Source organism: Mastigoproctus giganteus, chromosome 11 (assembly GCF_048544385.1).
Source record: "Mastigoproctus giganteus isolate SK-2022 chromosome 11, ASM4854438v1, whole genome shotgun sequence".
NCBI classification, from domain to species: Eukaryota; Metazoa; Arthropoda; class Arachnida; order Uropygi; family Thelyphonidae; genus Mastigoproctus; species Mastigoproctus giganteus.
Genome location: NC_143585.1, coordinates 107,631,931 through 107,648,978, shown reverse-complemented (window position 1 = coordinate 107,648,978; position 17,048 = coordinate 107,631,931). Strand labels below are relative to the sequence as shown.

The 17,048-nt window shown below is 36.8% G+C and overlaps 1 protein-coding gene across 1 annotated transcript in view; it reads left to right on the top strand.

Annotated features, from left to right (window-relative positions):
- The window catches only part of LOC150078339 (serine/threonine-protein kinase 10-like), a 387,198-nt gene that overhangs the window by 213,994 nt on the left and 156,156 nt on the right, over nt 1–17,048 (top strand). Inside the window, exon 11 of the mRNA XM_090385108.1 lies at nt 10,081–10,228. Coding sequence (XP_090241234.1) covers nt 10,081–10,228 — 148 coding nt within the window. The remainder of the gene's footprint in view (nt 1–10,080; nt 10,229–17,048) is intronic.

Sequence of the window (17,048 nt, the reverse complement as noted above, 5' to 3'; positions counted from 1 at the left end):
GACTTTGTAAAAATAGGTCATGCTTAGATCTCATGGTCAAGGCTGAATTCGCCATTTGAAATGCCTTTGTTACACGTTAACATCTTGTAATGGTTTCAGTAGATATAGAGAAGGCTTTTTACACCACCTGGTGGCATGGCATACTTAGTGATCTTTACTCTCTTCGTTTGCAGGGCAACCTTCCTATATTTGTTCAGAACTTCCTACACACTAGATCATCAGATCCTGCCTTGATTATGGAGCTCTCATCTATGATTCTGTCAGAACAAGGCACTGACTTGATCCCATTCAACACAGTGCTTTGAGGATCCCATTCAACAGTGCTTTGAGGATTGGGGCTTTCAGAACATCGCCCACACAGTCTCTATATTGACACTCACAAGCCTCCTACGTAGGAAAACACTGTTACTGAAGTATGCTGTTAAGATACAAAGTTGTTTCTCGCATCCCATTCAGTCATACCTTTTCAATCTACCTTTATAAAACCTCTACAGATAGAAACCTAACATAGTAAAACCAGCTGGTCTTCTTGAACTGTTGCTTGTTTGGAATGTTTCCATACAAGAGATGGCAACTTACTCTCAACTACCATGGGCTCTTCCTCCTGTACTAACGTGTTTGGGACCCCCACTCGTTTCACTTGAGTGGGGGGTTTTCAAATAAGTTTCCAAATAGATTTTTGGATACTTGTGTTTTGAGTTAAAGTTTGGTCTTGAAGACCTTGTATAAAGTTAAAAGTTATAAATAGTTGGCAATTGTAGCCTTTTAATATGTCCGGTAAAAAGTCGAGCGCTGGCTCTCTTTCCAAGAAAAAAGCAGAGATGGAGTTGGAAGCAGATAGTGATTCGGAGAGTGAAAACTCTGAGACTCAGAAGTAAATGGGAAGAAGAAGTAAATGGGAAAACTGACAGTACTGGGGAATCTCATGATACAGCTCGTGAAAGGAAAAAGCAGGAGATGTGGACACCAGAAAAGAAATTAGAAATGATAAATAGTATGAAGAAGCTGTTAAATTCTATGACAAAAAGTTCGGAACAAGGACCTGTGGTAACTGGATTAGATAAAATAGCAGAGGCACGAGGGAGATTAAGGGCTCTCCTATTGCAAAGAGAACATCGGGTAAGGGGCAATGTAGCAACCAAGATTATGGAAATATGGGATGATCTAGAAATGGCCGTAGTAAAGCTGGAGATAGATTTACGTGTTATTAAGGCTGAAAAGAAAGACATTCAAAAATAATACAAAAAGGAATATGCCACTGTGGTAAAAGAAAAGTGCGTTGCAAAACCCAGAGTGGCAGTTATTACTACCAAGAACAGTAAACATAAATGTAGTGAAGATATTAAAAAAGATCTAATTAAAAAAGTGAGACCTGAGCTACAGAATGTTAAGGTACAAAATTTAAGAGCTGTACTGGATAAGATCATCATCCTTGAGTCAGAAAAGGATATAGATTTACTCGAAGATTGTCCAAAGTTTAAAGAACTGAAATTGTGTGTGGAAAAAGTAAAGAAGCGAGATCCTAAGGTTCTGATTTATGACGTGGAACTAGATGTGAATAAAGAAGAGTTGAAAGAACAATTATGGATTAAGAACTTGAAAGATTATGGAGTAAACCAAGATGTACTGACGTGTGACACTTAAATCTATCAATGGGGAAAGAATATTTTAAAAGCATCAAATGTCAGACAACTTCATGCAGCTCACACTCAAAGATATATTGATTTTTTCCAAATTAATACAGATGGCTCTAAATGTAATGCAAACATTGGAGCAGCAGCAGTGTTTTCAAATATCATTATTTCAGCAACCCTTCCATCTGAATTCAGTATCTTCTCAGCTGCATTAGCAATAGTAGAGGCATATGATGCAAGAAAGCAAGCTTATGCAGCATCAGCAAAAAAAAAAAAAAAAAAAAAAAAAATACATGCTCCCATTTCATCCCTCCGTTCTTTCCAAGTCTGTTCCACCAACCAACCACCCGCTGGCTAAAGGCAAACTTCCGCACATCTATCCTACATCTGTCTTTCCTCAATTTGAATTTATGCCCTCTCAGGTGATTATTCTGAGCAAGAGGAAGAATCCCATCAGCATTGAGCATGCTCAAACCATTCAAGGCTTTATACACCTCTATCAGATCACCTCGCCGGTGCCTAGTCTCCAGACACTGTAATTTGCAAAACCTTAGCCTTTCTTCAAAATCATTCCATTCACCAATCTTGTTACCCTTCTCTGTACTCGTTCCAGCAGCTCTACATCCTTCTTGAAATGAGGCCTCCAGACCTGTATACAGTACTCAAGGTGTGGCCTGACCACTGCCTTATATAAGGGGATAATCACCTCCTTATCCCTGCTAGAAAAATTCCTGTATATCATTGACAAGACACTATGAGCTACTCTTGCAGACCGTCTGCACAGCTCAGAAAACTTAATATCTGTCTGCACAATTACCCCCAGGTCCTTTTCGTTCTCTACCACTGTCAGTGTAGTACCACAGAGTTGGTACGTCACTCTGAGGTTGCGTCTTCCCATATGTAGTACTTTACATTTGTCAATGTTAAACTTCATTTGCCACCTCTCAGCAAATCTGCTCAACTTTTCTAGATCCTGTTGCAGCAGCGTACTGTCATTAGTGTCCTTAACAACCCTGCCAACCTTTGCATCGTCTGCAAACTTGGACATTAAGCTTGATATACCATGATCAATATCATTTATAAATACAGAAAACAACAATGGACCCAACACTGAACCCTGAGGGACTCCACTAATAACATTAGTCCACGATGAGCAATGTCCATTGATTACCACTCTGTCTTGTCCCACTCAACCATCCCTCTATCCATAGAAGCAATTTGCCTCCAATGCCACACTGCTCCAATTTGTGCAGCAGTCTTCCATGTGCAACAGTATCAAAAGCCTTCTAAGATCCAAATATATGATATCAAAGTTATTCCCTGCATCCCGCAAAGTTATTCCCTGACCAATTTGATCTTGCCTGATCAAATTGGTAAGTGGAAGTCTTGCCTGATCAAATTGGTCAGGCAAGACTTACCCTTCACAAAACCATGCTGTGTCCAAACTATAACTGAAGTCTTGTCTAGATGATCCTGCAGTGCTTCTTTAACCAGTGTCGCCATTAATTTTCATGGAACAGAAGTTAAACTAACAGATCTATAATTATTTGTGTTGCCCTTTGATCCTCCTTTGTGAATTGGGGTCACATTTGCACATCTCCAGTCCATGGGTACCTCCCCTGAGTCCAAAGAAGCTCCCATAATTATGGCTAAGGGTTTGCTTACTTCCTTTGCTGCCTCCTTTAATATAACTGGATAGATCTCTAGGTGCGTTTTTTATGTTTATCTTCAACAATTTCTCCTCCACTTTCCTCTCAGTTATTACAAAATCATCCAGCTCACTACCAGAGTTTAACTCACCTCTGGCATTCCCCTCCCTGAATAATTCCTCATGGGTAAATGTGGATGCAAAATACTCATTTAGTTTGTTAGCTACATGAGCAGGATCATCAACAGTTGAACCATCAATATCCAGTGGACAAATCTGATTCATCCCTTTCCTTCTAGAGTTTACATAGGTAAAGAACTGTTTGTTGTTTTTCTTTGCATCCTTTGCCAAGGATTTCTCATATTCTGCCTTTGCCTGCCTAATCTCCTTTGTGACTTGGTTACAGACCAGCTTATATCTATCATAGGCTTCCATTTCACCCATTAATTTTTTATTTATCCACATATCTCATTAGTTCATCTGACATCCATTTAGGCTTAAGAATAATATTGAACCTTGAACAATATTTCTTGGTTGATATGTAAAGCCTAGTAGCTTCCAAGATAATTTCTTTGAATGCTTTTCATTTTGAATTTGCTGTTGGTAACATCATCAGTTGGTCCCACCTTATAGAATTTAAATACTGTCTCAGACCACCGTAGTCACCTTTACGAAAGCAAAAACCCTTCCCTTTACCCCTGACGGTAGTTACCTCTTTGAGTAAATCCCACTTCAGCACACTGTGATCACTTCACTGCCACCTAGTGGTCCCGTTATCTGTAGATTCTTAATGCATGAAGAATCACTACTGATAATCAGATCAAGAGTATTACTCCCTCTAGCTGCCTCCCGAACATGCTGATATAGAAAACAATCATCCAATATATCCACAAAAGCCTTGCTAGTGTGTGAGTGAACAACCCACAAATTCCAGTCAATATCTGGGAAATTAAAATCCCCCATTATAAGACTCCCTGATTTACTGGCCCACTCTATTTCCCCTGTACAGTTCCTTATTATACTCATCAGAGTCATTAGGCCTATAAGACACTCCTACTCTCAATTTTGATCTTCCTATGCTTATGTCACACAAAACTGACTCGACATTGCACTGTCCAGGGATGTCGACTGGCTTCACTTCCTTGGATTTTATGTGTTTCTTAACTAATAGTATAATACCTCCTCCCTTCCTATCTTGTCTATCCTTCCTGTACACATTGTACTCCCCAAATTCCAGTTCTGCATTCCTTATATCTGTGTGACACCATGTCTCTGATATCCCAACAATATCTGCCTTTGATGTTCTGAGCAATACCTCAAATTCATCAAATTTATTTACCAAACTCCTAGCATTGGTGTACATGCAAGTATACATGCATCTGTTCCTATTCTTAGCTACCCTAACACAACCCATGTGTTTACTTGTACTGTAATGACTCTGAAATACCCTGCATCTTGTTTTCCAGGCTGCTGGTCATTCCAATAGAAGCAGTGCAAGAATCACTTTCATCTCTGCCAATGGTTACTGTTAATCTATTAGACCTTGTATTCTTCCCAAGCTAGCAGTTTTCCGACCTACCTAACACTGCCTCGATAGCATCAGCAAATATTCTTGCACCCTTTCTGTTTAAGTGTATCCCATCCCTGTAGAAGCAATCTCTCCTGTTAACAATTATATGCAATCAAACTAGCTTTAGAAAATCTGTGTCCTTACTGTTCTTTGAAATCTATTATTTACGCCGATTACCTCAGCTCAATCATGGCATTATTTTATACTTCAGATAAAGTTTGCCCTGTTCTAGATGAAATTAGAAGCTTTTTGTTACAAATTGAAAAATACCATCAGCTCTTCACCTTCTGTTGGATTCCAGTACATTCTGATATTTTCGGAAATGAACTGGCTGATAAAGCTGCAAAAAATCCCGCTACCTTAGATTTCACCAATATTCCCTTTCTGGCATCAGGCTATGCACTAACCATTCAGGCTGCATGCCTGTCAGAATAGACAGCACTCTGGCACTCACTGACTAATAATAAACTTTTTCAGTTTAAACAGGATCCGAAAATTTGGCGATCCAGTGTTCGTACTTCAAGACGAGAAGTAGTCCTTTCAAGAGCAAGAATGCGTCATACCCATCTGACCCACCTTCATTTACTCACAGGAAATGATCCACCACAGTGTCCACATTGTTCTATAAATTTGTGAAACATATTCTGATTGACTTCCCCCTCTATAAAAAAGACTGAACTTCAACCTTGTTATCACTGGTTAATCTTTGTAAACCAAAGATTATATATCTGATTATATATCAAGCAAACTGAACTTTTGAATAATTTGTGATTTGACTTTTTTTTTCTGTTAGATTAAAAATTTTTCATTTTTTTTATATAATAAATGAATAGGCACATTATAGCTATATACAGAAAACTTTATATAGCTATAATGTGCTTCATCATCAGCCATTTTCAATCCACTGCAGGATGAAGGCCTCTCTAGCAACTTTCCAGTTCCTTCTGTTTTGAGCACTGGCCATCCATTTACTACTCAAAAACTCATGAATTTCATCTATCCATCTCCGCCTTTGTCTTCCAGGTTTTCTTCTAGCTCCTCTTGGGTACCATTCTGTTATTTTCTTAGTCCATCTGTCATCATGTCTTCGAGCTATGTGTCCTGCCCAAGACCATTTTAGTTCTTTAGTTTTGATAAGAATGTCCTTTACTTCCTCTTCTTATCTAACAGTCTGATTCCCAATATAATTCGTTCCATTCTTCGCTGTGTAGTTCTTAGCTTCTCTTCCATTCTTTTGGTGAGTGCCCAAGTTTCACTTCCATAAGTCATGGAGGGGAGTATACATTGATTCATTATTTTACGTTTCAGACAAACTGGGATATTGCTCTTCAGTATGTGACTATATTTCCTGAATGCTATCCATCCAAAATTTATTCTTCTCTTGACTTCCAGCCATTTATCATTATTACAGCTAATAACTTGTCCCAGATAAGTATATGACTCCACCTTTTCAATTACTGCTCCTTCAATCATTATTTCCCTTTCCGTGGCATACTTGTTCATCATTACTTTTGTTTTAGCCATATTCATCTTTAGTCCAAAATCCTTACTAACTGTGCATAACTGATTAAGATTTTCCTCTAATTCTTTGGGATCATGGCTTATGACCACAATGTCATCTGCAAATCGTAAATGGTTTAGGTACTCTCCGTTCACATTGACTCCTTTCTGCGACCAGTCTAATCTTCTGAAAGCTTCCTCAAGGGCAGCAGTAAACAGCTTCGGAGATATTGTGTCTCCTTGTCGAACTCCTTTCTCGATTTTAAATTTCCTACTGTCTTTGTCTAGTCTAATAAAGGATGTAGCACTCTCATATATTTTCTTCAAAATCATAATATATGGAGTATCTATGCCTTGTCTTTCCAGTGCCCGAAACATTGCCTTATGCTGTATGGAGTCAAATGCCTTTTCATAATCCACAAATGCCAGGCATAATGGTGTTTTATATTCATTTGCTTTCTCCATTAGCTGTGATATTACGTGAAGGTGATCCATAGTTGAGAATCCTGTCCTAAAGCCAGCTTGCTCTTTCGGTTGATTCTCATCAAGTATTCTTTCTAATCTGTTAGTAATGACCCTTGTGAACAACTTGTAGATATGGGATAACAAGCTAATTGGTCTATAATTTCCAATTTCTGATTTATCTCCTTTCTTATGCAGCAAAACTATGATTGCATTATTCCACTGCTTAGGCATCACACCTTTTCTAATGCACTTTGTGAAGAGCCTTGCCAGTTTTTGTGTTATGTCTCTTCCTCCCAATTTTAACAACTCTACAGTAACTTCATCTTCCCCCCGGGGCTTTTCGATTCTTCATTTTCTTCAGTGCATGTTCTACCTCATCAGGAAGAATATCGGGTATGTCGTATGTGTTGCTACTTTGCAATCCATCTTCCCCACTGCTGGTATCATTCCCTCGCTCCTTGTATAATTCTCTATAGTAGTCTTCTGCTATTTGAATTATGCCTTCTCTGCTGTTTATAAGTACACCATCGCTATTCTTCAGTTTCAGTATCATTTGTCTTTCTGTATTACTGCTCATGGCTGCTGATTTCAATCTTTTGTTTTCCCTTAATGCTTGTTCTACTTTTCTTGTGTTAAATCTTCTTATGTCCTCTCTGAGTCTCTTTCTAATGGCTTTGCATAACTCAGTATACTCAATTTTCTCCCTGTCAGTGTTTTTCTTGCTCTTCATTTGTCGTCTTCGGTTCATCATGACAAGTGTTTCTTGACTAATTTTTTCTTCTTTGGATTTCTGTTTCCCTATAGGTTTCTTGGGCTTTATCACTTTCAGAAAGTTGTAATATTCCTCGTCGATATCTTGGTCCTGAGCAGTCTGCAGAAGCTCAAACTTGTTCTTAAGTTCCAGTACATACTGCTTTTTCTCCTCCTCTGTTATCTCAAAGACCTTTGTATTATTTACTCGAGTCAGTTTTTTCCTTTCCTTTCCTACATCTATATCAAGTGTACATCTTACCATTCTGTGATCACTTCCAACATTTACCTTATTCAGGACGGTAACATCATTCACAATATATCTTCTGTTAGTGAGGATGAAGTCGATTTCATTAGTTGTTAATCCATTTGGACTCTTCCATGTCCACTTTCTGTTCACCGTTTTCTTGAAAAAAGTGTTCATTACTGACATTCCTTGAGATTCTGCAAATTCCACAAGTCTTTCACCTCTTTTATTTCTTTCACCAATTCCAAAATTTCCTATAGTTCCTCTTTCTGCGCTGTTTTGCCTTTTTCCAACCTTAGCATTGAAGTCCCCCATAATAATAGTGTAGTGGGTTTTCTGCTCATCTAGAAGACTCTCAATTTCAGTGTACATTTCTTCAACCTCTTCATCATCATGGCTCGATGTTGGTGCATAAATCATTATAATCTTTAGCTTGTACCTCTTAGAAATCTTGAGTATTAGTCTTGACACCCTTGGTGATGTACTTTTGAATTCCAAAATGTTGTTTTTAAAATCTTTATGGACCAGAAACCTCCATAACAACAACAACTTTGATATCCAGTGGACCAATATGATTAATCCCTTTCCTTCTGTTGCTACCCATACACAAAGAATTCCGTGCTGATTTTCTTTGTATTCTTATCCAAAGTCTTCTCATAATCTGCTTTTACTGCCTAACTTCCTGAGTATCTTGATTACACTAATTACTTCATATTCATTGCAAGATTCTGTATCCCATGCATTTTTCTTCTCTGCCATTAAGCTCATCAATTCATCTGACATCAATGTAGATCTAAATCTTGAATAATATATCTTAGTAAAACACTTAGTGACTTCTATGATTACTTCTCTGAACATATCACACTATACTACTACTCTTTCTTACTCAGACCACAAATTTTTGAAATCATCCCTCATATATTCTTGGCAGAAGTCGTAAGTAACTCACTCCAGTCTTTCAAAGTTTTGCCAAGGTTATTAATTGGAATGTATTCTGTATATTAAAGGAAAATCTTCAAGTCAATCCCATAGTGAAATCTTTATTTTAAATGGAGAATTAACAGGTGTTTCATCTTCCACTATTAAAGTAAATATAAAAGGGGCAGTGGCATAGCAAGGTCCTTCGCAGCACCACTGCCTTGTTGCAAACAAAGCCATAATTAATTTCTTTGATTTGTTTTTTTATCCCCATTGGCTTCTGGATGGGATTTAATAGTCATGAAAACATAGCTTGTATCAAAGCCAATTTGTATTATGATTTTGTATCGAGGTGACCAATTGATTATTGTGTTTTGGCATTTTAATAAGTATCTTGATCCAAAAATCACATGTATAATAGCATTTTACTTTAGTATTAATACTGGCAACATGATGCAAGAAAGCAAAGCTTATGCAGCACCAGCAAAAAAAAGAGCTGTTTAAAAAATGTCTGAGCCAATTACAGTCATTTTTATAAAAACAAACCCTTTCTTTATACCCTTTACAATATTTATTTCTATTTCTTTGACCAAATTCCACATCAATATGCAATGATCACTACCACCCAAAGGTTCTTTTACTTGAAGTGCTTAATAAGTGATATATCATTGCTGATAACCAAATCAAGAATATTGCTTTCTCTTGTTGCTTCTCTGACATATTGGTGTAGAAAGCAGCCATCCAGCAAATCAAGAAATGTTTTGATTCTGAGTGAGCATAACAACTGGCGAGTTAACAGTGGAGATTCACAAAAAAGGATGGAAATGTTGAAAAATTACATCCAACATAATAGCAGGGTTTCCCTGTGCAAAAGCTCAAAAATACCGTGTTATGCAAGGTTTTCTGCAATTCTCTAATCGTGTTAGAGCGAAACCATGTTATATAAGTACCGTTGTGCGAGGAGTGCCACAATTTATCTACTGTGTTATATGGGGGTTTCCTGTATATGATATCCACACTTGTAAGGCATATAATTTTCTGCTATATTCTTTGATGTTTATCCATTCACTTTTTGCTTCTATATACTTTGAAGATAATTCCCCCCCCCCATGCCCTAAAATGTCTTTTATAACATATATTAGATTATCTGTTATCCAAAAGATGAATCATGCAGTGTGATAAAGAATGCAAGCAATATTCATTCACTCACACTGCATGAGTGAGTAGTGTTCACTATGAAAGACTGGGTTTCTTTACTTAAGAATTGCTTTAGAAACACCATTATTTATATTTAAGATAAATAACAATAGTCATTTTAATTGTTTATAGCCACGTTTGATTTTTATAGCCTCCTTACCTGAAAATATTAATCAACCTGATTGTAGAAGTAGTAGAAAGAAATTTGTAGAAAAAAGCACAGGTTGTACTGAAGATAAAAATTTTCTTGCTGAATATTCTGAAGAACAACAGAAGAAAGAAGAAAAAGAAATTAACAGGCAAGTTTTTAACCAGTTAAAATAACTTTACCTGAATTTGGTATAAGACTACAAACGTTTTTTATAAAATATTCAAAATTTTGCATTTTTCAACAGCCAGAAAGGTTTTAATTAATGTTTTTGGCTGTTTGAATCCTACTCCCTTCACCTGTAGTTTCAGCCAAAGGAAGTAGAGTTAAAACTATTCAACTCAGCTACTTAACAATTACAATGCAAAATTTCATAAGGGACAGTTTTGGATAAATACATATGGATGTATTTATGGATAATAAAAAATTAAACTGTTCCTCATTAAAATCAGAAATGAATTTAGTAAAGTTAATTCAGATAACTGTCTTCAGGGTTTCCTAATCATATAAGTAACGTTACACAAACTGGTGCTTTTGGACTATTTTTGTCTTTTCATAGAAATTATGTATCACAAAGTGTTGCAACTCACTGCTGTGCACAGAAGCTATCTTAAAGTGATTATATAAACTATTTTTGACTATTTTTGAAGAAGAAAAGATTGCTAACAAATTTTTTTTTTTTTTTTTTTTTTTTTTTGCAGTATTCATATTGCAAACTTTTGTAGGCTTTGAAGTTTCCTAAAATCTCTCTTTTTGCATTTAAGTCATCTGCTCATCCTTTGATAAAATAGCTGTCATCAAAACAACTCTCAAAATATTAAAGATCACTCATAATGGCAGTAAAGCCAACAACCCAATTATATAACAAAATCTTTAATAAAATAAAACCAAAACTAAAGGATAAAAATATGATAAAACTGTATATTTAATATAAAAAGAAATTCACTGATAAAATTATGAAGTTACAAGCAATAAAAAAATATATATATATAAATGTTACAAGAGCCAAAAGCAATAAAACTACCAAAACATTCAAAGGTGACTGCCTCCTTTGTCAGCAGTGGAATTTTACAGTACTAGTACATCCTAAAATAATACTTGCATGATCACTGCTCAGTACATGTTACTAAAGGAACATGGAAATTATCATCCAAAATACATAGAGACTGGAAATGGCCTAGGAGTGTTCTAGGACAAATTGTTCATCCTGTCCAAGAGATATGGGAATGTATTAATACATACATTCCCATATCTCTCTTAGTAGTGTTATGTTACAAAGAACAAATTATTAAGCTTTCTAGCCATTCCATTGCTGATATTTATGCAAATGATCAATAATAATTGCATCACCTGGAGAAATTTGATCTCCTTCCTAAAAGTGTTCAGCCACAGCAGATTTTCCATAATCAGTGGACTCTGTTGCTTTTAGCATTAGTAGAGGCATTTGATGCAAGAAAGCAAGCTTATGCAGCATCAGCCAAAAAAAAAAAAAAAAAAAAAACCCACTTCCACTTCACCCCCCTTTTATTTTCTCCCCCACATGATCTTGAAACCTGCATGCTGGCTCCCTTTATAACACTCCACCCACAATCTGGACATTTTATCTCATATTGTTCCACTTGTGCCTTTTGAGAAATACAGTGTCATTTACCCTGGACAGAACTGTATGCAAACTCTCCCATGGCAACCGCACATGGCATCTCTGAAATATACAGTCAAAGGTTTGTAATATCCTCAAGATCCATTCTGTTTAAGCCTGGATAATAAGGAATATATGATTGGCAATAGGTGGGAATGCCTCTCTCTATCTCTGTTTCTCCTCTCCCAAACGTACTTTTCCAAAATTTTCTGGTGACAGCCACATCTTCTCAGATCTGCTGTGAAACATCTTGCTTCTTCCAGTCCATCATTGGAGGCACTGCAGTGGGACCAAGCCTTATCGTATAAGGCCCTAATTATGCAGTTTTTATGAATGTTGGATTTGGCTGTATTGTATTAATCTTGGCAAATGACCAAGAAAGCAAACTTATACAGGCATCAATTTAAAAAAAAAAAAAAACTTCCCACATCATCTGCCCATTCCCTCCAATAGTTTGTTTAGTTCTTCCTTAACTTTCTTCAAAATACCCACTTCCAGAACAATAGATGGAAGTTTGTTCCAACAATTAGCTATCTGCTGGCTGAAGGCAGATTTCTGCACATCTATCCTGCAACTGGCCTTCCTCAATTTGAATATGTGTTTCTTTCATATGTGTATATTGTGAGCAAAGAGTTTACTCAGTGCTGCAATTGAGTTTATTGGATCCATTTAAAGCCTTAAACACCTCAATCAGATATTTTTGCAGGTGCATGGTCTCCAGACATTTCAGTTTGTAAACTGAAGCTTTTCCTGGTAAGAGCACCCTTTTGTTCCCTTCACCAATCATATTGCCCTTCTCTGTACCTGCTCCAGCAAATCCACATCATTCCTAAAATGAGGCCTACAGACCTGTATGCAGTATTCAAGATATGGCTTAGCCATTGCCTTTTACAATGGGATAATAGTCTTCTTATCTTATCCCTACTATGATGCTGCCAGGCATCAGTCCAGCACAGCCCAATGAATTATGAATTTTCTTGTAACTGTCAGTAATTACAAAATGCATATATGAAATATCTGTAAAGGTCGATGGACACTTGGTCGATGGTGGCAAACTCATATACATAACAAACTCCTTTAAATTAAACCTGTTCCACAGTTATGGACTTCCAGCTTCTGTACAAACAGACAAGAAGAGGTAGCCCTGGCCAGAGCCCAAATAGGCCACACTCATCTGACTTATCTGTTCCTATTATCAGGTAATGACTCACCACAGTGTACACACTGCCACAGACCACTCACAGTAAAACATTTACTTGTTAAATGTGCCTTGTATAACAACTCCCATCTAATTTCACTCACATCTGTTTAAAACTTACAGGAATTGTCATTGTCATTGATAACATTACTATCATAGGTGAAAAATCAAACCTTACAGAATTTTTCTCTTTCCTGAAACAAATAGGTTTATATGACCGTTTCTAAATTTTCCATAGATGCCAACACAAATAGTATCAACTATACTGATAGGTGCAATATGGCTCAAGTAACCATTGCACCAGAAAAATCCAAATACAACAACAGTTATTACTACTGGCAAAATTCTTGTATATCATTGACAAAATCCTATGAGTCTGGCATCCTGAGTCTGGTTCTCTGAGCAGTGCAGACCTGTCTGCACTGCTCAGAGAACTTCATATCTGACTGTACAACAGATCTTTTTTTTTTCCTGTCTCCTGAGTTTGGTGCCATACAGTTGTACATTAATCAGAGATTACTGCTACCCATATGCAATACCTTGCATTTCTCAATGTTAAACTTCAATTGCCATTTCTCAGCCCATCTCATTAATTTTTCTAGATCTCATTGCATTATCATACTTTGATTACTATCATTAATCACCCTGCTAACTTAACATTAACCTTTATATTCCTTCATCAATATCATTAATAAAATATAGAAAACAACAATTGGTCGAGCACTAAAACCTGGGGGCCTCTGCTATTAAATTAGTCCATAAAGGGCAGTGTCATTGATAACACATGTTACTCCTGGCACAAAGGCTTTCACATGTCAGGGGGCAATAAATAGCATAATTGGGCCTTATTAGATAGGCACTCCTTCCATCATAGACTGGAGGAAGTTGTGTTTTGTGAATTAAAGCATTCTCTTCCCCTCCTTCAAAAAAAAAAAAACCCCTTCCCATTTCACTGATCCATTCGTTCCAAATGTTTGTCTAGTTCTGCCTTGAATTTATTTAAGCTATCAACTTCCACAACAACAACAGATAGAATTTTGTTCCAGTAATCAACTACCCACTGACTAAAGGCAAACTTCTGTACATCTATTCTACAACTGTCTTTCCTCAATTTGAATCTATGCCCCTCAGCTTTGTAATCTGAGCAAGAGGAAGAATCCCATCAGCATTGAGCCTGCTCAATCCATTCACGGCCTTATACACCTCAATCATATCGCCTCGCAGGTGCCTAGTGTCCAGAAGCTGCAATTTGCAGAACTTAACCCTTTCTTCATAAGAGCACCCCTTTGTTCCCTTCACCAATCTTGTTGTCTTTCTCTGTACTCATTCTAGCAACTCTACATCCTTCCTAAAATGAGGATTTCAGTACTCAAGTACCCGTATGCAGTACTCAAGGTGTTGCCTGACCATTGCTTTATACAAGGGGATAATCAACTCCTTATCCCTGCTGCAAAATATCATTGATATGACCCCATGACCTACTCTGGTAGCCTGTCTGCACTGCTTAGAAAAATTCATATCTGACTGCACAATTACTCCCATGTCTCTTTCATTCTCCACTACCCTGAGTGTAACACCACCCAGTTGGTACATTTCTCTGGGGTTACTGCTACTCGTATGTAGTGCTTTGCATTTGTCAATATTAAACTTCAGTTGCCACTTCTCAGCCCATCTACTCAACTTTTCCATATCATGTTGCAGCAGCATACTGTTATTAACAACCCTGCCAACCTTTGTATCATCACCAATTATAGTTATTTCTTTATAGGCATCATACCTAATGCAGTAAACCTTCACTTTTTTTTTAATATTGTGGGAGCCCAGAAGATTGAAGGAAAAGGAAAAGGTACACAATAAGTTTATGTAAAATAAGTACACTGTACACTATTGAATAGTTATAAATATTGTGGTCCCATAGTGTCTATTAAGTGATGTAGTGATCCTCAAGTGACTCCCTCTTAAAAATACTTGAATATACAGAATAAAGTTTATTGATTCGCATAGTTCTATCCTGTTTTGCCCTTCTAAGTAAAGAAGTTTACAAAAGAAGGAAGGATGCCTATATACATCTAACTGCACTAACCACTGCTAACTCTTGTTCCCCAATGGTAACCATTCCAGAGCATTTTTTATGTGATTTCTGCATGTTCTCTAGAACTATTTATATATATTTATCACTTTTCTCCTTGCTACAATGTACTGCTAGTTCTCTTATAATGTATGCTATTTCACTTCCATCATATTGCTGTTATATTTTTCTGCTCACTTGCTCAGCAGAAAAAGCCCACATTACTGGGCTGACAACTCAGTGAGTAAAATTAATCCACAGATCCAAAAGTTGCAGCTGTAGATCACACTGCATTTGCATTACCTGAGTAAAAGAACTCCTTACACATGGAAAAAAAATTTAATTTTGCTCCTAAAAATCCTGCTCATCACCCAAAACAGTAAAGAGTCTTCGGTTTAGAGACCTATTTGCAGAAACCAAAAATTATTTTAAATTTTTAAAAATTATTTTAAAAATTTAAAATAATTTTTAAAATTTTTAACCTTTGAAGTTCTGAAAAAGTAACCACTTGTGCTACTCTTAATCCCCACAAAAGCATTATCTTTGAGTTGGATGTTATAGAAGAATTTTTTTGTCTAGGAACTGTGATCAAATGGTTATTCAAGAAAATGTAATAGTAATAAAAAAAAAAAAGATGAATCTGTTAAACAGACTTACGAAATTGTAATAACTTTTAATACACCATCTTTAATCCATGGTTATAAAAGTTTATTGTAACTGCGGATCTATAGAACAAATGTTCTTTATAAACATACTGTTTTCCTGACCCCAAAATGCCCTAACTGCAGAGTAGTCATGCAATTTATTTTCTATAAGTAGCCTATAGACCTAGTCAAGATCCGTGGTTTATTTTGAATTTAGATAGCGCAATTTGGAAAGTAAATAATACCTCATGTCCGTAGATAAACCGTTCTTAACTTGCCGTCATTGTTATACGATACGTATGCACCGAACTAGATAGTGTATGGTCTAACGGAAAACTAGATAGCGAGTATAGTAGTATCAATTAATCAGTAAAATTTATTAATCTTATTAAATTTCATTGTCAGTTGAATTGTACTTTAACTAAATAAATATGGCGACCTAGTTTTTACAAACGTAACATCATAAATTAATACATATAAGTTGACAGGGGATAAGAAAGTCATATAACGTAACTCGGAAATAACATTCGATACCGAAATACATATATATAGTATTATAACTGCATTGGGATATAAGTTTAGGGTTATGTTTTGTATTGGAATTTTATTGAACTTGAATAGAAATCATGACTCAGACCAGAGCAGCAAAGCAAAAAGCACAGACTAATGGAAGTGCTGTGGCTCAGGGAAAAACTGAGGGGGCCAGTTGTCCTCTGAATCATAGTCTATTGAAATGCACTGCTTGTTTGATGTTTGTGGAACAATCAGGAACGGGACATGATATTGCCAAGGGGAATGTCTTTGTGTGTGCGTGATGTAAGGAGTGTATGCCAGAGCTTGCACTTGAACATCAAGCAACACAGCGGCAAATTCCAAGGCAGAATACACTGGTCCCAAAGGAACTAGTTGTTGTAGGTGACTCTATTGTCAGGGAAACGGGGAACATATTGAGCAAAAAGGATAGATGGAATAGGACCAGGGTATGTCTGCCAGGGGCAAACTGCCAGGGTTGATGACATTGTAGAACAGATATCATCTTTTAAGGGTACAATGTGGGTGATATTGGTGTACACGTTGGCACTAATGATATTAAGAGTAGGAGACCGGCAGAATTATTTAACAAGTACAAGTCAATTCTGAAAAAAAGCCGTGAGTTAAGGTTGAATTTGAAAGTCTGCAATTCTGCCCAGAAACGATAGGAGGGAGTATATGATGAGAGCCTTGTTGATCAATTCGGCCCTGGAGAGATTGTGCAAGCTCAAGGGATAGAATATTTCTCAGCCTGGTCTGTGCTTGTTAACAGGAGAGACTGCTTCTACAGGGATGGGATACACTTAAATAGAAAGGGTGCAAGAATATTTGCTGATGCTATCGAGGCAGAGTTAGGTGGGTCGGAAAACTGCTAGCTTGGGGGGATACATG